The sequence below is a fragment of the Hippopotamus amphibius genome, chromosome 5 (assembly GCF_030028045.1).
Source record: "Hippopotamus amphibius kiboko isolate mHipAmp2 chromosome 5, mHipAmp2.hap2, whole genome shotgun sequence".
In the NCBI taxonomy this organism is placed as follows: domain Eukaryota; kingdom Metazoa; phylum Chordata; class Mammalia; order Artiodactyla; family Hippopotamidae; genus Hippopotamus; species Hippopotamus amphibius.
The window spans coordinates 17,867,440-17,888,857 of record NC_080190.1 but is presented as its reverse complement, the minus strand read 5'-3'; the positions used below and the strand labels follow the sequence as shown (position 1 = coordinate 17,888,857).

At 36.3% G+C, this 21,418-nt stretch overlaps 1 protein-coding gene across 2 annotated transcripts in view; it reads left to right on the top strand.

Annotated features, from left to right (window-relative positions):
* The window catches only part of NHLRC2 (NHL repeat containing 2), a 56,231-nt gene extending 35,184 nt beyond the window's left edge, over positions 1-21,047 (top strand). Inside the window, exons 6-11 of one of the 2 annotated variants that reach the window (XM_057734898.1) lie at positions 5,556-5,655; positions 9,102-9,180; positions 10,542-10,664; positions 11,573-11,782; positions 14,132-14,351; positions 19,228-21,047. In XM_057734898.1, the coding sequence (XP_057590881.1) occupies positions 5,556-5,655; positions 9,102-9,180; positions 10,542-10,664; positions 11,573-11,782; positions 14,132-14,351; positions 19,228-19,484 (989 nt within the window). In that variant the 3' untranslated portion in view covers positions 19,485-21,047. Of the gene's footprint in view, positions 1-5,555; positions 5,656-9,101; positions 9,334-10,541; positions 10,665-11,572; positions 11,783-14,131; positions 14,352-19,227 lie in introns of both variants that reach the window. The other variant, XM_057734897.1, reaches the window with a different exon arrangement.
* The last annotated feature ends 371 nt before the right edge of the window (positions 21,048-21,418 follow it).

Sequence of the window (21,418 nt, the reverse complement as noted above, 5' to 3'; positions counted from 1 at the left end):
TCTGTTTAGTCTCCCTCCTACCACCTCCACCATCCACTCCATCCACTGGCAACAATGATCTATTTTTTGTTCCTCAGTATAGTCTTTTATGTCTGGTTTCTTTTGCTTACCATAATCTTTTGAGATTCATCCGTGTTGTTGCATGGATCAGTAGTTCTTTTTTATTGTTGAGGATTATTCTATTGTACAGCTGTACCACAATTTGTTTATTAATTCACCAGTTGGTAAGCATTTCAGCTGTATCTAGTTTATAGCAATTATGATTAAAGCCTCTGTAAATGTTTGTGTACAGGTTTTTATGTGGACATACATTTATTTTCTCTTGGGCAAATGCTTAGGAATGAAATTGCTCGGTCATATAAATGTATGTGTAATTTTATAAGAAACTGCCAAACTGTTTCCCAAAGTTGCTATTTTCTTAAAAATCCCATGTCCTTCTGGAATAATTTTGCTTCTGCCTGAAGAACTAACTTTAACATTTCTTGTAGCACGTATCTGCTAACAGTGATTTCTATTGGCCCTTTTTTTGGAGGAGGAGGGTCTGAAAAAGTAATTAGCATTCATTTTTGAAAGCTGTTTTTACTCCATAAATAGGTCTGGATTGACTTTTTTTATCCTTCGATATTTTAAAGATGTCATTCCACTGTGTTATAGCTTACATAGTTTAAACAAGAAGTCTGATTTAATTCTTTTCCTAGTTCCTTAGTATAAAAAAATGTATTTTTTTCTCTGGCTGCCTTCAAGATTTTCTCTTTGGTTTTTGGCAGTTTGATTAATATGTCTAGGAGTTATCCTGCTTAGGATTCTTTTTTTTTTTTTTTTTTTCCTTTTTGGTGGGATCTTCCTGGGGCAGGGATCGAACCCGTGTCCCCTGCATTGGCAGGCGGATTCTTAACCACTGCGCCACCTAGGAAGCCCCTGCTTAGGATTCTTGAGTCTGCGGTTTGATGTCCTTCGTTATTTGGAAAAATTCTCAATCATTATCTTTTCAAATATTTTTTGTGCTCCTTTCTCTTCTTTCTGAGATTTCAGTTACTCATATGTTAGATTCTAATGTTACATTCAACAACTCTTACATATTATGGGGTTTTTTTGTTTCGTTTTTTGGTTTTTGCCCTTTTTTCTCTTTGTGTTTCAGTGTGCATAATTTCTTTTGACTCATCTTCAGGGTCATTGATTGTTTCCTCAGTTGTGTCTAGTCAGCTGATGAGTTTATTGAAGGCATTTTTCATTTCTGATGCTAGTCTTTTTCTAATAGTATTTCCATTTTAATATTTCTTAGAGATTTCATCTATCTGCTCAAATTCCCCATCGATTTAGGTATGTTGGCCATCTTTTTCTCTAGATTTTTTACCATAGTAAGCATAGTGATTTCAAAGTCTATGTCATAGATCTCAATTTCAGGTCATCTCTGAGTCTGTTTCTGTTGATTGCTTTGTCTCTTGAAAATGATTTTTTGTTTTTTTGTTTTGTTTTGGTTAATTTTATGTGTCTTCTCATTTTTTGTTAAATTCCAGTCATGTGTGGAACTACAGAGACTGAGATCAATAATATTTGTCATTATGGGAGGTTGAGTCAAGAAGCTGGGCTGGATCTGGATTTTATTATTGCTCTGAGTTGTGTCAGTTCACCATAGCTTTCACAGTGCTCTAGCAGTGGGCTGTTGCCTACACCCAGGGGCCTAGATGCTAGAGACTTTTTCTCAGTGTTAGTACTCCACCCTCAGCTTTTAGTCACCCCACATAGCTGAGCCACACTCTTTCAGCTCCCCAAGGGATAGGCTGCTGCTGTCTTTCTGTACTAGGTTGCACTGGGGCTAAGGGAGAGTTCTCTGTTGTTCTGGTCAGCCTCAGTCTTAGGGAGGCTTTTTCATCAATCCTGTTCCTTCTCTCTCTGGCAGCTAAACTCTGTCTTATGTCTGTGAGTGGTTTTGAAGAGTTTGCTGCTTCTCCCCCAGTGGGAAATCTCTACTTGGTGTCAGTATGGGGTCTTTGGCCAAAGATAGTTCCTTGCCCCTCCCCCAGAGGTAGAGAGTTTTTTTTTCATCTTCCCTCTGCAGTTATAATTGGTCTTTTCCTGTGCTCTGGCAGTCACAGACTTTGTTGCTCTTTCCCAGTGGATTAAGGCTTTCTTTATAGGGCAGATTTAGAAGCTGTGTAGAAAAAAACCATTTACACTACTGGATGGTTTCACAGATGCCATTAAGAGGGTTCTAGTCAGTGGGATCTATTTTGATCATAGTTGCTTAAAATACACAGAATTTTTAAAAGCTGTATTGGAGGTAGTTTTCATGTTCATATTTCATTTGCTGATTTTGTTCCTATTTTCTGAAACTAATTCACTAATCCTTCTTGATAACTGATAATTATGAGGGGCTTTGCCTTTAAAAATACTTAACTCCCAGAACCTTTTTAGCTATTGGCATTGTCCTTTTTTTATTTTTAATTTGTGACCGTTAAGTCAGTGATTCTAAGTGCACACTTTTTTTTTTTCTAATCGCACTCTTAATTTAAGATTGAAATGTTCATGGTTGCCACATTCTTGTTAGAAGGAACTAATACCCATACTTGGTGATACAACTATATACTTTAGATTTAAAAATCCAGGATGAACAGTATAAGTATTAACATGATTCTCATTAGTTTGATAGACATTATAAATGTCAGACTACTACAAAAAAGGGGGGGGCCCCTTTTTTTTTCACTCCCATTTTATTTGCAAGAACAAACTCTTCAGCCTTCAGTAAAATGGTTAGGCAGGGTAAAAACTTCTGAGTGGCAGTTTAACAAGGAAGTGATGAGCCTGGACTCTGGGGCCAGACCACTTGGGTTCTAATTAGTTTCACGTCTTAGTTGTTGTGTGACTTTGGACAAGTTACTCAGCCTCTTGATACCTCAATCCTCATCTAAATGGGAGATACTAATCGTACCTACCTCAAAGGCTTGTTGTAAGAATTATGAGAATTAATATATGGAAAGCCTGGCACATAGAAAGTACTATATAAGTGTCTGTTATCATTGTTTGCTATAAGTTCTCATTATAAAAATCAGAAGGAGATGTTGATAAGCTGAACCAAACCAAATATGGAAAGGCAAGGGACTGGAAAAAAATACTTAAAAGAGATTATTTGGCCATAGGCTATTACTGAGGCTACAAGAAAAAGGGCGGAAGGAGTGACCTAGCCACACATACTGGAGTAGAAAGCCATGGTTACATTAGATCAGATCTCAATTTCTGATCACACATTAAAATGCACTTGGGAACTTGAAGCCAAAGCTAAGTCCATGGGGCAGGAGTGGAAGGGAGGAAAAAGAGAATGGGTCAAACAGAATATTGGCCAGAAGAGTACAGGATCACTTCTGTGGTTCCTTCATTCTGATCAGAACACTAACAGTGTGGAATTGGACTCACTAATAGATTATTATTCGAGGTTTAGGTGTGTGAATACCAACAAATTATTTAACTCCTTTGAATTTCAATTTCTTTATAAAATGGAGGTGATAAGACTTGCTAACGTTGTTAAATTAAAGGAAATAATCCATGTAAAGTGCTTATTATTAGCTCAGTGCCTTAAACATAGGAAGTGTTCTGAATAGTTACCATTTTCCCCACCATGCCCCCATCATCGTCATCCTCATCAACTGGTGTGTAGAACCATAAACTCCTGCATCCTGACCTGATACAGCCTCTGCTTCTACACTGTTTCTCATACCTCTAGCTTCTAAAGGAAATAAAAGTACACAGAGACCAAGACCAAACAGGTGCTCACACTAATATTATTATAAAGCTTTGGCCTCATATGTAGACCTTAGTTGAACTAGACTGGCCTGTTTGGAGAAGTAGATAATGGAGACCTGATTTAGTCTTTCACTCCTGTATATACCAACACAGCTCTTCTTTGGCAAAGTAGAGAGGCTTTAAACCCATGTCATCTTCTAATGATTACAGTTTTATTTCCAATCTTTATGCTTTATGCTTCTTTTTCTTACTTGTATGAATTAGGACCTTCGTATGATGCTAAATAAGTGTTGAAAGCAGATCTCCTTGTCTCATTTCTGTTCTCAGGGGAATGTCTTAGCTCGGGCTGCCATAACAAAATGCCACAGACTGGGTGGCTTAAACAACAGAGTTTTATTTTCTCATAGTTCTGGAGGCTAGAAGTCCAAGGTCAAGGTGCCAGCATGATTGGTTTCTGGTGAGAGCTCTCTTCTGGCTTGTAGAAGGTCACCTTCAAGCTTTGTCTTCACATGGCAGGGGCAAAATAAAATAAAAGAATATAATAATGAAAAGTTTTTGATCTAATTTTAAACTAAGTAGAGACTGATCCCCAGAATATCTGGATGCCATTGTCACTTTTAATACAATTTATGTTTAGAAAATATTTGACTATGAAAAATTAAATTGAAATAAGCTTACTTTCCTTTAGATTTCATATGATAGCAATTAACACAGCAAAAGAGGCAACATGTTAAATAGGTTTTTCTGTTGGACTGCCCAGGTTACTAGCTCTGTGATCCTGGCCAGTTACCTAACCTCTCTGAGCCTCAGTTTCTTCTGTAAAGGACCTGTAAAAAGGGCCTTTTGAGAAGATTTCAGTGCTAATCTCTGTAAGGTGCTTGGCACACAGCAGCCACAGTTTATTGACCCGTCAGCGTTTTGTTGCTGTTAAATTGAAGGATACTTGAAAGTAATTCAAGTTAAGGAAGAAAAATTCCTACTGGACACAACTACTTGAAGGTAAAGAAAGTACAAATAAAATAGCCTTACCAAGATATTTCTTTTAGCATATATGTCTGACCACATTATTTTAGTGAAAGTGTCTCAACTACGTGTAAAAGTAGTCTCAGGATACAGCTTAAATTAAAATTATTAAATATTTTAACAATAGAATTAATTTGAGACATAGAGCCTTGTCACATTATAATAAGTTGTAATATCAGTCTAAAAAAGGAAAATTACTAATTTTAGAAAACAGCTATATTGTAACATATTGTACTCTTCGCTTCATTGCATGTCAACTATATCTTTTTGAAAAAGATTCACAACAATTAAACAGATTTTTAAATAGCAGTAGTATTGAGAGTCTAAGTCTAAAAGCTAGTTGGTGGAAATATACATTTCTTAAACTATTGAAAGACACAGATCTTTCATGAGAAATTGTTCAAAGAACTATTCGTGTATTCCTAAAGCATGTAACTTAGGTACTTGACTGTCAGAGTTTCTTTGGACAGTGTGTTTCAACCCATTTCTTCTGTCAAATAAAATATCAAATGTTTAAAAACCACTGTGCCCAGAGATGCAGAGGGACATTTTGCTATTAAGAATACTTTGAATTTCTGTGAATGTAAATTTAGAAGTCTAAAGAAGTAAACCTTTCACAAAGAAAATGGAAAAATTTCCAAAATGAGTTAAAACATTGCAAATATTTTTACTTTATTCTATCAGATAATTTATAGACATACTACTGTCTTCCCTTAATTTAAATTTCTGAAACCATTTGGAGTGTTTGTGTTAACCAGATACATATGTAATAATTACTGTTTATTTTCATAAAGGTTCAGAGGTCCAAAAAGATGACATTCTGTGGATAGCCATGGCAGGGACTCATCAGATATGGGCACTCCTGTTGGACTGCAGCAGATTACCAAAGAAAAAGTAAGTGGGAACATCTCTCTTTGGGTAAACATGGAGTTCACAGAATTCCTTTTCCCAAAGCCCCTATCCACATAACACCCACTGTACTAGGCAGGATATGCTAGGCTCTGCTCCCATGACAAACAGCCCAGGTTCTCCATGGCTTAAGACAAGGTTTGTTTGCTGAGAGGGAGCACTACTCTGCCACCCCACCCAGCTGATGCAGCAGCCACCGCCTGGAGCTTTGCCAGTCGTCCTGGCAGCAAGAGAGGTGGTGAGTCACTCAGTGGCTCTTAAAACTTCTCCTCAGAAGGGACACACATCACTTCTGCTCACATTTCATCAGCCTGAGTAAGGCTCATGACCACGCCCAACCTTGAGGAGCTTGGGAAGAATAGTCCCACCAAACATCCACAAACAGAATGGCAAAGGCAACACATATTTCTAATTTTCCTGATGAATTCAGATGTTTGAAGACTGCACAGCAGAGTAGTTAACAGCTCAGGTTTTGTTGTCAGGCCTGAGGTTGAGTCCTGGCCCTGCCACTTATTATCCACATGCGCTCAGGAGAGTCACTTTAACTTTCTAAGCCTCAGTTTCCTTATTTATATCTACGTCATAGTCTTGTTTTGAGAATTAATATGTGTGAAGGGCTTAGCCTAGTGCCTGGCATGTACAGTAAATGTAGGTAGCATTACTGCCACTGTTACGGATATAAGGATGGAAAAGTAGTGTCTCTACAAAGTTTCTTGTATTTTTTCTGTAGTGCCTTTCTCTTCCCCTCCTTTCCCTCCCCTCCCATCTCTCCCTTCCTCCCTCCCTCTCACCCCTCACCCCTCTCTCTCTCACCTTCTATGTTTTTGGTTGCACTTATTTGTTTATATAACTGTTTTCTCCTACTAGACTGCCTCTTAAAGAAAAGGACCCTTTCTCGTTCACTTTTGTGTCCCCTGTACCTAGCACAGTATCTGTTACATGATAGGAGCTCAGTAAGGGTCTGCAGAAGAAATAAATGAATGAAAGTCATAGACATAAAGACTGTCAAATCACCTTAGTAAGTGCCAGTCACCTTTATCAGTAGAAAGGAGCAGTTGTCTAGATAATCCAGAATATCAGATATTCTTTTTTTAGTGTTTTTTTATTCTTTAATTTTTCTATAAAGTATTTTTATTAGTCATCTATTTTATATATTAGTGTATATATGTCAAAATTATCAGGTATTCTAAATAGTGTGTTGCTTTGTATGATGTTTTGCAACATTTAATCATTCACCTAATGAATATTTATTAAGCAAACTAGGCACAGTGCTTGGCAGTAGGGATGAAATGATATGTTTACTATATTAAGAATAAAATAAAAAGATATGGTTACTGTCCTCAGTGGGTTTTGAGAGGAAGAATCAGATCAGCAAACAAACAAAAAATAGTTGACGAGTACAGATGCTTTGTGTAAAAGGAATCACTGCAGTAGTCCTTTAAATTGAAGTTGTCCCTTACATAAATAAGAGGAACATCTGATATAAATAAGATTTGAGGTATCAAGGATGGCTTCCTGGAAGAAGCTACTAAACTAAAACCTAATAAGGAGTAGGAAGGAGTTCGGAAGAGTAGAGGTTTTCCAGGCAAGAAATGACCGTAGTGACATCAGTAGAAGCCAGATCATGAAGTGCCTTGTGAGTCTTTTTAAGAGATGTGAATGTTATTCTACATGCCTTTATAGAAAGTTTTAAGATGAAAAGTGATTTGTGTTTGTGAAAAAACACTTGACAGCATTTAGAGTGTGGCAGTACTAGAGACAGAGATCCAGTGAGGAGGCTATTGCTGTTATCCAGGCCAGAGGTGGTACTAGCCCGAACATTGAGGTGACCAACAACATATGAGGAAAAACGAAGTAGCAGAGATGACCAGAATATGCTGTTCTAAGTGATGGCTGCTTTGGACCTAGATGGTCAAGAGTGGACTAAATTTCCACATAAGTAGAGCTGTCTCTCGTTCACAATAGGAAAGTGTCTATTTGGATCACATTGACCTATATTATAATTTTAAAGATGCTTTAACTTTCTTGGTTACTGATCTGCAAGTGGTAATAACTCCTGAGCTTTTAGAAGTTATTGTTTCTCCACATTCTTTCTACCTTTTAATTAAGGGAACTCCTTTTTAAAATTGTTATAACTCCTTTATTTGTCTGGCTACTCATTATTGCATGTGTTTCTCTGACTAGGTTATTTTTATGAGTTCCTTGAATAAGTGGCCATATATATATATTTTGTATCCCTTTGCCTCCACTCCCTGCTCCCTACCTAAGTTAGCATTGGGGTCATATCAACCAGTAAGTGATTGATGGTTATTTTAGACTTTTGCATGTTGTGCCCTATTAGGAAATGATATATAGTCTCTAATTATTTTGCATCTGAAGTCAGTTTCTTCCCTTCCCTCAACCCAGGACACTACCATGTCTTTCTTACATGGTAGTCCTCTGACATAAACTTATAAACCAAGGTATAAAACTTTCTCTGCATTACAAAATAATAGTCCTTTGAATAGAAATTTCCCTAGTGTAAGAAATAGGATTTGTACAATTGATTAGTAAAAGCAATGTAATCATCTTATTGTCTTAAAATGAGTACCTGGCTATCTTTCACAAATTTTAGCCTTTTTAATTCTTTTTGCTAGTCTCTACATATATACAAGAAAATAAAGCATTTTTTTAATAAATTTATTGGCTGTGTTGAGTCTTCGTTGCTGCACACAGGCCTTCTCTAGTTGAGGAGAGCAGGGGCCACTCTTCATTGTGGTCCATGGGCTCCTCATTGTCGTGGCCTCTCTTGTTGCAGAGCACGGGCTCAGTAGTTGTGGCGCACCGGCTTAGTTGCTCTGTGACATATGGGATCCTCCTGGAGCAGGGACCAAACCCATGTCCCCTGCATTGGCAGGCGGATTCTTAACGACTGCACCACCTAGGAAGTCCCGAAAATAAAGCATTTTTAATGAAAATTTAAGCTTTAAACTGTCAAGATCTAGAAGAGATTACCTAGATCTTTTTAATCCCCTTTCAGAATATAATAATGCATGAAGGTAAGAAGAGGTCAGGAAGTAAAGGTGGGATCCAGCTGTACCTATTTCTGATCATTTGGAGGAAAAAAAAAAACTATCCCATCAATGATATGAGCTTTATTTCTAACTTCGTCAGTGTTTTCCTGTCTGGCCATTGAGAATAGCTTCACTTTTGTGTATGTCAAAAAAAAAAAGGTAGAAAGGTCCTTACATGGTGGGTAAATAAGTTAATGATTAGAAGAACTGCAGTGAAAGGTGATTTGCACAATTTAACTAGGTCAAGATCACTGGGGTTTTTTTTATATATATATAATGCTACCGCCATTGACTTCATCATTTACATTCATTTGTTTAATAATTAAATTGGCACAGTATAACAGTGTTGACCTCACCTATGAATCTGTCTTTTTTTAGTGAGTTAAAAAAAGGAACCTGCCTTCGATTTGCTGGAAGTGGCAATGAAGAGAATCGAAATAACGCATATCCTCACAAGGCAGGTTTTGCCCAACCTTCAGGTCTTTCTCTGGCCTCAGAGGATCCGTGGAGTTGCCTGTTTGTGGCAGATAGTGAGAGCAGTACAGTGAGAACCGTCTCGCTGAAAGATGGAGCAGTGAAGCACTTTGTGGGAGGAGAGAGAGATCCCATGGTAATGAAAGCACTCATGCTTGCTATGTGTGCCCACTTACCAAGCTTGCTATTTTTCTCAATTGTGAAGTAATAAAATTTAGGAAGGAGAAAGTTCTTGGCTTATCCATGTTAAAATGGAAGTCACACCAAAGGAAATGTGAATATAAAGAAACACAAGCAACAAAACCACCAAGAAAAGTAAATTGACTTGATTTGATTATATATAAATGTCAAGATTTCGGGGAGAACTCCTGGGCATATACCCTGAGAAAACCATAATCCAAAAAGAAACATGTACCACAGTGTGCATTGCAGCACTATTTACAATAGCCAGGACATGGAAGCAACCTAAATGCCCACCAACAATGAATGGGTAAAAGAAGATGTGGCACATATATACAAAGGAATATTACTCAGCCATAAAAAGGAATGAAATTGAGTTATTTGTAGTGAGGTGGATGGACCTAGAGTCTGTAATACAGAGCAAAGTAAGCCAGAAAGAGAAAAACAAATACCATGTGCTAACTCATATATATGGAATCTAAAAAAAAATGGTACTGATGAATCTAGTGACAGGGCAAGAATAAAGATGCAGCTGTAGAGAACGGACTTGAGGACACGGGGTGTGGGGTAAAGGGGAAGCTGGGATGAAGTGAAAGAGTAGCAGTGACATATATATACTACCAAATGTAAAACAGATAACACAGTAAGACCAACTTGATGATGAGTGATGACTTAGAGGGCTGGGATAGGGAGGGTGGGAAGGAGTCACAGGAGGGAGGGGATATGGGGATATATGTATAAATACAGCTGATTCACTTTGTTGTACAGCAAAAACTGGCACAACAGTGTAAAGCAATTATATTCCAATAAACAGCTTAAAAAAAAAAGATTTCAGGGAGAAAGGAAGGCTATAATATTGATTACCAGGCAAGGGGAAAATGTAGATTAGATATTTGGCAGTAGGGTGAAAAAAGCACCAGATTAGTAGACTTGACCTGTTCCTATCAGGTGTGCAATTTTTTGTGAGTAAAATTCCTAAGCACCACAAGTTAGTTCAGGTTCAGAATTCTATCATTTTTTTTCTAATTTCAAATTCCCAACCCTATTTATATAAAATTAGACCATTTCCCCTTTAACTTAAGTAGCATTTATAGCCATCTTTTTGCTTTATACCCTAACAAAGCACTACTATTTCTTTCTTTTTAAAAAAAATAAAAATAAAAGAATTTATTTGCTTTTGGTGATGTTGATGGAGTAGGAATCAATGCAAAGCTTCAGCACCCACTTGGAGTAACTTGGGACAAGAAAAGGAATTTACTTTACGTGGCCGACTCTTACAATCACAAGGTGAGTCTTGACAGAATTATATAATACCCTGCTTTTCACTTGTGGTATTTAAAATGCTGAGAGATCTGTCAGCCTCCTCCAACTGCCACTCTAAAATATGGCAAGGATTAACAGTCCTTGACAACTGTACACAAGCCTTTCTGTTCTTTTCTTGGTTCTTTCCTGCAGAGAGGATGTGATAGTACTCTGAGCTGAGGAAAGAACTAAACAAATTCCCAATGACTATAGCCAAAAATTGTGAACTGCAAGGCAATAAAGCTGCTTAGTAACATGTTAAGTAAATAAGGAGAAGGCAGGTAGCAGGGAAATTAATATGTCAACTAACAAGTGAACATTTTTCAGCCTTTGCATAGTTGCCGCGCCTGTTAGCAAATAATTCCATTTTCAACAGCATTTCCATTTTTTGGTCTCTGTTGCATTTTTACTACGCATTATTTTTATAAAATCAGTGGAACATAAATGTTAATATTTTGTGATGAGAGCCTATGAATTTAATATAATTGAAACACAGTGGGAAATCATTAAGCTTAACGTAAGTAGCAAATCCTCAGCCAGTGTTAGATGTTCATGAAAAGAAAGTCAGTTCAACTCTGTCCCATTTTGAGGGGAAAGAATAACAAATTTTTTTTTAATTCCATAAATAATTTTATCAAAGATTGCTTCTAAAAGACAGGATGTAACTGTAGATTTCATAGTGTTTAGCTCTCAGAATGAACTGTTTCCTCTTAGACTATAATTTGAATGTTTCGTTTTTCAGGGAAACATGGAAATGTCTGTTCTTTTTCTGAGGTTTGTTAAGAACACTGATGGCAATCAGGAATTCTCCGGCTTGCTTAATATTATACTCTTCCACACTACAAACGTAAAATTGAGCTTCAGATATATAAATGTTTGTTCTGTCTTTTCAGATTAAACTTGTGGATCCAAAAACAAAAAACTGTACAACATTAGCAGGAACTGGAGATGCAAGTAATGTTATTGGTTCCAATTTTACCGATTCAGCTTTTAATGAACCAGGAGGCTTGTGTATTGGAGAGAATGGTCGGTTATTGTATGTGGCAGACACCAATAACCATCAAATTAAAGTGATGGATTTAGAAACAAAAACAGTTTCCGTGGTGAGTAATCTTTAAGTTAAAGGACATCTTTTAAGAAAGATTCTAAGATCCTCAGCAATGACAGAGGCACTTTTGGTTAGGTCATCTCTAGTGGTAAAAGTGAAATGTGTAGGGAGAGTAGTGAGTGAGTGCCTATTTCAAGGATATCCTGTTATTTTTAAAATAAATATTCCTTTTTTGCCAAGAGTGTTTGAGAAAGAGACTAGAAGTTTGAGAGAATTTGATGAACTTTCAGAAAAGGGAAAAGAGAATTCGGATCTGGTTTTAAATGTATGGACATACTGGCACATACTACACACAAACTGTGTGGGTTGGGTTGTTTAATCTTGGGTGTTTTAGGTTTTTTTTAAATGATTCTTAGACTAATGGGTAATCTTTGTTTCCTATGGTGAATCCATTACCAAATAATCTTTATTATTTGGAACCAGGAAGAAATAGAACATATGAACAGACCAATCACAAGTATGGAAATTGAGACTGTGATTAAAAAATCTCCCAACAGACAAAAGCCCAGGGCCAGATGGCTTCACAGGCGAATTCTATCAAACATTTAGAGAGGAGTTAACACCTGTCCTTCTCAAACTCTTCCAAATTATAGCAGAAGGAGGAACACTCCCAAACTTACTCTAACAAGGCCACCATCACCCTGATACCAAAACCAGGCAAAGATGTCACAAGAAAAGAAAATTACAGGCCAATATCACTGATGAATATAGATGCAAAAATCCTTAACAAAATACTAGCTAACAGAATCCAACAGCACATTAAAAAGATCATATACCATGATCAAGTGGGGTTTATCCCTGGAATGCAAGGATTCTTCAGTATATGCAAATCAGTCAATGTGATACACCATATTAAATTGAAAGATAAGCATTCCCTCTAAGGGCAGGAACAAGACAGGGGTGTCCACTCTCACCATTATTATTCAACATAGTTTTGGAAGTGTTAGCCACAGCAATCAGAGAAGAAAATGAAATGAATCCAAATTGGAAAAGAAGAAGTAAAATTGTCACTCTTCACAGATGACATGATATTATACATAGAAAACCCTAAAGACTCTACCGGAAAACTGCTAGCACTAATCAGTGAATTTAGTAAAGTAGCAGGATACAAAATTAATGCACAGAAATCTCTTGCATTCCTATACACTAACAATGAAAGAACAGAAAGAGAAATTAAGGAAACTCTTCCATTTACCATTGCAACAAAAAGAATAAAATACCTAGGAATAAATCTGCCTAAGGAGGCAAAAGACCTGTATGCAGAAAACTGTAAGACACTGATGAAAGAAATCAAAGACAATACAAACAGATGGAGGGACATACCATGTTCTTAGATTGGAAGAATCAATACTGTATGCTAACACATATATATGGAATCTGAAGAAATGGTACTGATGAACCCAGTGACAGGCAAGAGTGGAGATACAGAAGTAAAGAATGGACTTGAGGACATGGGGCTGGGGTGGGGGGGCGAAGGGGAAGCTGGGACGAAGTGAGAGCGTAGCATAGACATATTTACACTACCAACTGTATAATAGATAGCTAGTGGGAAGTTGCTGTATAACAAAAGGAGCTCAACTTGATGATGGGAGATGCCTTAGAGGGCCAGGACGGAGTGGGGGAGGGAGTCGTGGGAGGGAGGGGATATGGGGATATATGTATAAATAACAGCTGATTCACTTTGGTGTACCTCAGAAACTGGTACAAGAGTGTAAAGCAAATATATTCCAATAAAGAGCTTTAAAAAAAAAAAAAGAAGCTCTAGAAGCCACATTTCTCAAGACTTAAAAAAGATTGAAAGAAACAACCTCTAATTTTAAAGATATGGACATGGTCTCTAATAAAATTTCAAGTTACCCCTTTATATATCACATTTGCCTGGAAAAATGCAAGAGTTCTTTTTCTAAAATTCTAGAAATTTCCAAGATGTGTTTTAAAATAAAAACACAGATTGCCATCAAAAGTGTCATTTCTCTTCACATCTCTAAAATGAATGACATCTTGTAGTTGACAATGAAAATTATAAGAGGGTGTATATTATATCCTCTACACTTAAATTGATAGTTTTATTTTAATTTCCTGCTATCTATAAACATATTAGACAGTTAATTTAATTCAGTTTCATTCATAAATGTTGACAATCCTTTGGCCAGGATGAAATATTTTTCTGAACCTACTACATAAGGAGCTCTAAGTAAACACATTCCGATTCAGAGAGAATGACAACTAAGTTTCCTTGACATAGAACCTCATTTTTGTCCTGAAGTCTGAAAATAAGCTCTCTCACTCTATAATACTAGAAAGTACTTGTGCTTTATAAAGCAGATGTACTCTTGCTTGCTAGCTCCCAATCTTCAGATCTGAAAATGCTGCAGTGGATGGCCCATTCCTAGCAGAAAAACAGAGGACCTTACCCAGACTGCCTAAATCTGCTCCAGGCATTAGACTTTCCCCAGTGGCTGCATCTCCAGGACAGACTCTTCAGTTCAAGCTAAGATTAGACCTCCCATCAGGAACAAAGCTAACTGAAGGAGCACCCAGTTGCTGGTTTCTGTCAGCTGAAGGTACGACAATAATCTTGCAAATGTGAATATTTCATAAATTCTTGAGATTTGATCTGCGAGGGTGAATCAAAAATTATCTGCACTCTGTAGAATTTATAGAAGTTTTAATATAACCGGAGTGCGGATAATTTTTGACTCATCCTCGTAATTTTTCTCATTTGTTATGTGATATTTTTACTCTACAGTTGGGCAGGATTTGAGGGTGGTCTTGTAAAACAAAAAGATCCAGATCTGACCTACCTTTAGCAGTTTTCTTTAGTCTTTGAGATTCTTTCTCTCTTTTATTAAAGAACAGTGCATCTCACCCAGAGTTAATCATAATTGCCTCCATTTGCTATTAGGCAAGTTCACGTGAGGCAGACTGCTGTGGTCTTAGAATGATAGGTCCTTAAATATTAGAAAGGCGCCAAAAGACACCATCTGTTCTAAGCCTCTTGTTTTATAAATGAGGAGACTAGTGGCTCAGAAAGATAAAGTGATTTGCTTAAGGGCATATATTGAATTAAGTCAAAAGATGGAATTCGAACCCAGCTCTACTAGTTCTTAGTTTAGTGTCTTTTCCATTGGGCTGCTTCATCTCAGATTAGCTCTAGAGGTATCAGTCCTAAAAATGAAATGAATTTTTTAAAGGCATATAAAATTTAAAGCCACCAGTTACACCTGTGGATGTTACAGAAGTTTCCAAACCATACTCTTGGTTTATGTACGCAACTCATCATGGTTTGTGCACCAGCAGTGGTCCACAGACTATACTTTGGTGGCACTGTTCTAGAGCACTGCAGCACAAAGAGATCAAAGCAGGGAGGAAGGACCCGCACAGAAGACTGAAGAGTGAATAAGCAAGTAGAAGCAAAACCAAGAGAGGGTAGTTTCCTGGAGCAGGTGTTTTAAGGAGGAGAGGGTGATCAATTGTGTTGAGTGCTATTGATAGATCAGGTAAAATATGGACTAAGAATAGATCATTGGTTCAATGTTATAGTTAATTGATGTCCTTGACCAGAGCCATTTCAGAGTGATGGAAGAGGTGCCTAATTAGAGCAGGTTAAAAAAGAATTGAAGAAGAGAAACTGGAGAAAGCAAATATAGACAGCTCTTTGAGGAGTTTAACTAAAAAGATAAGGGAAAAGAGAGCAGTTGCCAAGGGGAAAACGGAGTTGAGAGAGCAGTGTTATATTGATGGCAGAGATCAGTAGAGAAAAGAATTGATGATATGTGGTGGGGGTGGGTATCCTTTAGGAGGACCTGAAAATGCACAAGTGGAAGGCTGGCCTTTGCCAGGAATTTGGGACAGCATTTCCACCATAAGGAGGGAAGACCCAGTGTGTGGCCCAGAGATCTAGATGGGTAGCTATGGGGTGGATGCTTGTGGAAGCACTTTTCTGCTTGCTTCTGTTTGCATAGTATATTGGGAAGCACAGCTATCAGCTGAGAGTGAGAGGTGGTGCAGGAGAAGGTTTTGGAGGTTTGAAAAAAGAAGAGGGTCAGGAGGGTGGAAGGGTGACTACGTGAGGGAAATACAGTGTGATTGCTGAATGGCCAGAAGGCTGTGTTTGAGGCTTGCTGTCATGAGTTGAAAGTCAGGCTAGTCCACATGGAGGCTGTTTTTCTCCAGCCAGGATTAGGCCCTAGGGAGCAGAAGTGTAGGTATTGACTAAGTAGTTTAATCAGCAGGTCTCTGGAGTCCTGATCCAGTATTAATTGTGATTACCACTATAGCACTAAATCTCACAGTTCTATTATAAAGAATTAAATTGATATTCCCCTTGAGTATGATTTTTTTAAAAAAATATATTCTTGCTTTTAACTGAAATAACTTGACACAGACTTTCTAATTCATTTCCTTGGTTATTTTATTATCTTTCACTTTTCCAGATAGTGTCTGTCAAATGCTTTAGAGCTTTCAATTGCTGTCATTTTATTTCAGTACTATCATTAAGACTTGACTTACCAGTTATTAAGCCTGAAGCGGTGTTTTCTTCTCTAGAGATTCCAGAGGTAGAATTTGAGCCCCATTAACTTACTTGCTTGCTACAAGAAAATGGATGCCAAAGCCATTGCTTAAAAGTATGCCATTCAAGTAGAAGAAAAACATTGTTGGAGGAGGATGTGTAATTGAATACAAATGAATTACTATGATTAGAATCTAGGCAGAGTTTTTGTCCTCACTAATTTGTGATCTTTTAATCTAAGAATACTTCCTGTTTGAGTCTATTCTCAAAGTATTCAATTACTATAAATTATGTAAAGATTTGGGTGTGTGTTTGAATCACAGTGTGAACTTATTTCATGAATTTGTTAGTAATCGGTATACTGCTTGTCTTAATAGCAGTTATTGCCAACATCTCTAACAGAGTAGACAACAATTTTAAAGTGAAATATTAGGAGTCTAGAACTAAATTCTGACTTGTCTCTAATGATCTTCCTCTGTCCTAGTCTCCCACGCTCTTTCACATGTTCTCACTCAGTTTTGAATTTCCTGCCTGACTCCTCCTCTCTCATGCCCTCTCACACACTTTTCTTTTGTACATTACCCAGATCCAGGCTTTATGCCTTTTTACCTTGGTACATTCTCAGGGCAGTAGCCACTGTCCTGCAGCTGCCCACTTGGTATCCACACCAAAAGAACAGAGTGATCTTGGTAGGCTAGCCAGAGGGAACTGCTGGGTTAGAGCTGGCTGGCTCTGGAGTGACTGACTGAGCCTGCGGGGAAATCACCCCCATTTACTCCCCACAAAGGAGAGGGTTGAGCCATGCAGTGCTAGAGGATATTTGGAGCTAGTTTTGTGGGCAGAAAAGAACTCAAACCCTGGCCATTCATTCCTCAAGCCTCTGTGGGTTCAGAGCAAGTCTTCGACTGCTAGTTCAACTGTTCTGCCTGTGTCCATTAGTCTGAAAGCATTGCATCATTTGGAGATCACTGTTCACTTAATTTCTCTGTGTGAAATTAAAGATCAGAGTATTTTTTAAATAGGATATTGGTAAATCAACATGTTAATTTTAACTACTTTGTCAAATACACAAGTTAATTAATATCAAGTTATTGGAATACAAAATATGGATAGTATTAAAGGAAAGAAATCTAGAGAGAAAATTCTCAGCTATTTTAATGCTTGTCCAAGATATTGGCTTTTTTTTGTTTTTTTTTTTTTATTTATTATTTTTTGGGGGGTACACCAAGTTCAATCATCTGTTTTTATACACATATCCCCCTATTCCCTCCCTTCCTTGACTCCCCCCCTTCCATTTTTATTGTATAGGGGCAAATAAGCTTTCAGGCAAGAATCCTAATAACTTAAGTTTTTTGAATATTATTTTATAGGGTACATTTGTAAGCCTATGATTAAAGGATATTATTTTTTCTTCTTGGCCAGTTATTTAGAGACCATAACACTTATTTTTAACTAAATTTTGGTCTGTGTAATCTTAAAGCTGCCAGCATTTACATGAAGGTTTTAAGCAAATAAGTAAATAAATAAATTGCAGTATAAAAGCACCAGTAGCATGTTACAACTTCATAAATTCTACATGTGATGTATCTAAAAATTGTCTAAAGACTATGTTTTATTTTTATTTCTAGAATTGGACATTAAAATAGCATAATTTATTATTTTCCTGTTTTCATTTAAAATATAAGAAGTTCCCCCACTAATCTGCTATCTAACAATATTAAACATTAAAATAAAACAAATTCCTCAGTCCAGGAATAAGAAAAAAGTCCAGAGAATTTTAAAAGAATTGTTTCAAAGCTCTGAACTTAACTCTTTAGATTCTCATTTTTTACGTTCTCCTTATTCTTATTTGATATATTTTTCTCGAATTTAATTTTTCAATCAACAGAATATTAGAAGCAAAAAAACTAAAGGAGAGATGAAGAGGACCAGTAGAGGCAGGTGCTCTAGGCTGTTGACTCATCCTGAGGTCAAAAGAAAGAGGGAAAAGCTTAAAAGTAGACAGAGAAGTTCATCACTACTCAGTAGAAGGTCCAGTTTTTGTATAGACGATCCTGAGTCATTGATAACGTTGTTAGATCACCTTCAGTGTGTTCTATTTAAGATGGCAGGAAAGCATGTCCTGTATTTCCCGAACGCTGGCTTTTAATAGCTAAGCCCCTCTGATGCTGAATGTCAGCCTAAGTATGTGCTTCCTCAATATAACACATGCGTTCCTTCTGAGAGAAGGCACTGAATGAATAAAGACATTTTAAAAACTTTAATACTAGAAGACTTAAAGGTTTTTAGTGGGTCTTAGACTTTTGTTATATAATCTATGTATTTAAGTTTCAGAGGAGTTTTATGTATTGAAGTGAGGTAGACAGAATCTATTAGTTTTTTACATTGTCTATGGGAATAATGTATTCAGTGTTAACTTGTTTCTAAAAAAATCAGTGGCTTTTTTATTTTTACCTTTGGATATTCAATAATTCATCATTGTCTTAACTTGAAAGTCATTGCAGAGTTGTACATACATTCGTATTCCCTAGATTATTTTGTAGTTTGCATATTGTATTTCTAGATACTTTTATCTGATAAAAATGATCTATTTTCTGAAGTTTATTTCTAGAACTTATTAATAGGTTTCATTTTAAATTCTATAACATTTAAAATCTATAACCATATTTGCAATATTCATCTTGATTTCAGCAGAAATTTGTAATTTATTTTACAGGTTTCAAAGGAAGAATTTTAGTTTGATATCAAGATTAGGCTAGGAACTTTTTATATCTTATTTTGTATCCTTCACACAGAGCACAATGCCTGGCAGTTAGAGGCTTTCAGTAAATATTTGTTGATTGAGTGAATCTAGTGTTCATAAGGTTTGTCCAGTTTCCTACGTGACTTCTTATATAGTCTTAATAATTTACCTTTTTATCTTCTAGGCAATGAATGGCTTCTTCAAGGACAGATACCATCTGGAGAGATAGAGAGCATTTCCAATCAGCCAACAATCTCACTGCAGATTCCTGGAGATTGTTTGTCACTTGAAGCTATTCTGTCTATCAGCGTATTTCTTTATTACTGTAGCGCAGATGGCAGTGCCTGTATGATGAAGGGAATTTTGTTCACTCAGCCTTTACAAATAACCAATACACAACAAGACTACATACCTCCAGTAGAACTCAAGTATATATTTTAGCAAGCTGGCTAGCAACCACTGCCGCCTGTTCTCCATCCCCTCCCATCACTGTAATTTATGAAAAGAAACTTTATTTCTGCCTCTGGGAACCCAGAAACCCATTGTTCAGTTCTAGCATCTGATACTAAAATAAAGCTTTGCTCCTTATTTATTTATTATAGGCAAATTCCTTCATTCTGGCTGTGTACCAGCTAAGTTACTGACCATGATTTGAACCATGATTCTGTAATCTGCTGCTATTTGGATAAGACTTACTTCCACATTATAGGACAGAATATTATCATGAGATGATTTGCAGTGAATACTGATAACAATGATACCAAATATTTTAACTTTTTCACCTCTATCAAGCAGCACATCTGAATGTGTAAATTTCACAGTAACTTTAAACAGAAATTAAGATCCAGTCCATGGTTGGTGTAAGGACATCTACCATTCAAGGTGTAAGGTCTCTTTTAAGCCAGAAAAAAGGTCTTTTCATCACAGTAGCAGCTTAAAGAGTACCTAGGTGTTAAAAATGTTCTTTGTTCTCTTCTGCAGTTTTCTCATTTGAGATATATTTATACAGTCTATTTTATTATAAATTTTTTGCTATTTTAACATACCATCATTAATGGTATGTTAAATATTTGGTATATTTCTATATACAGAAAATGTATTTCTGTATTTCTAGAAGTTGAAGATAGAGTCTCTAGGGACATACCGACTCACTCCTTTAACTTATTTCTGAGTGAACACAGTCTTACCAAATAATGAATGAATCCACAGAAATATTAGGACTTTCAAGGAGAAAGGGACTTCAAGACACATTACTGTCTGTGAAACCATGTAATGATGAAAGAAATAATGGTGGCAGCTGAATCTTATGTAAATAGGTATGTATGCTGTCTTAGAAATTTACGGTTCAGTTGAAGCATTAAATGCAGATTTGCTGGGTTTTGCTTTTTTTTTTTGGTTCCCGTATTCAGAATTTAAATTATGATCATTTATTGTGTTGTTTTTAAAAATCACTGTCAAGCCTTCAAAGTGAAAATTTCATGCTATTAATATGTATAGTATATCTTAATATATTACTTTAAAATACTAAGGCTGAAACATACAGTGATTTGATGACACTGTTTTTGGTGGGGTTTTTTTAACCTTAAAAGAAATAGTCACCAGAAGATACTGAAACATTTTTTTATCATAATTTCTCTTTATAACTATTGTAAAAGCATCTGCTTGTTTTTACTAAAAATGATTCCACATGTTTGTAGTTTAATCAGTTTACAAGATTAAAAACAACAGGTGAATCATATTATTCACTAAATATTTACAGACAATATATAGCATAATATGCCTTCTCCCTTCAAAGCCAGTGCTCAATTTGAAGTGTAATTTCTTAAGCATGATCATCTGCCCATATCTTTATATTTTTTTGAAATGTAGTTTTGAACATACTCTTCACTTCTTTTATTCAGGTTACCTAAATCTGAAGTAAGGAAATGCATAGGTCATGACTTTCGTTTAATTTGTATCCTGCTAAAGCTATTTTTAAAGAGATTATAAATGTAAAGTTAAAAGGAGTTCTGCTTGAAATTATAAGTACCTCTTAAACCTTTTCTCTCCATAAAAAAAATGCTCTGTAATAAAAGGGTGTACAACATTAATATTCTCTTTTATGGAGAATAGGCCGTAGTCATTTTTTAATCTTATTTTACTGTTAATAGTTCTCATTTCCAGGTGGACAGGATAGTTTGGCTTAATTTTTTTTCCTATTTAAGGACATAAACAATTTCACTCTCTGAAAGAAGGATATATACAGTTTTAAATTGCTAATTCAGGAATGCCTGGTAATTGTTTTTTCAGTATTATATACAAACATACACAGTATGTATTTTCATGTACACTAAAATCCAAAAATATTTCTTGGAATATGTTAATAATGTACACTT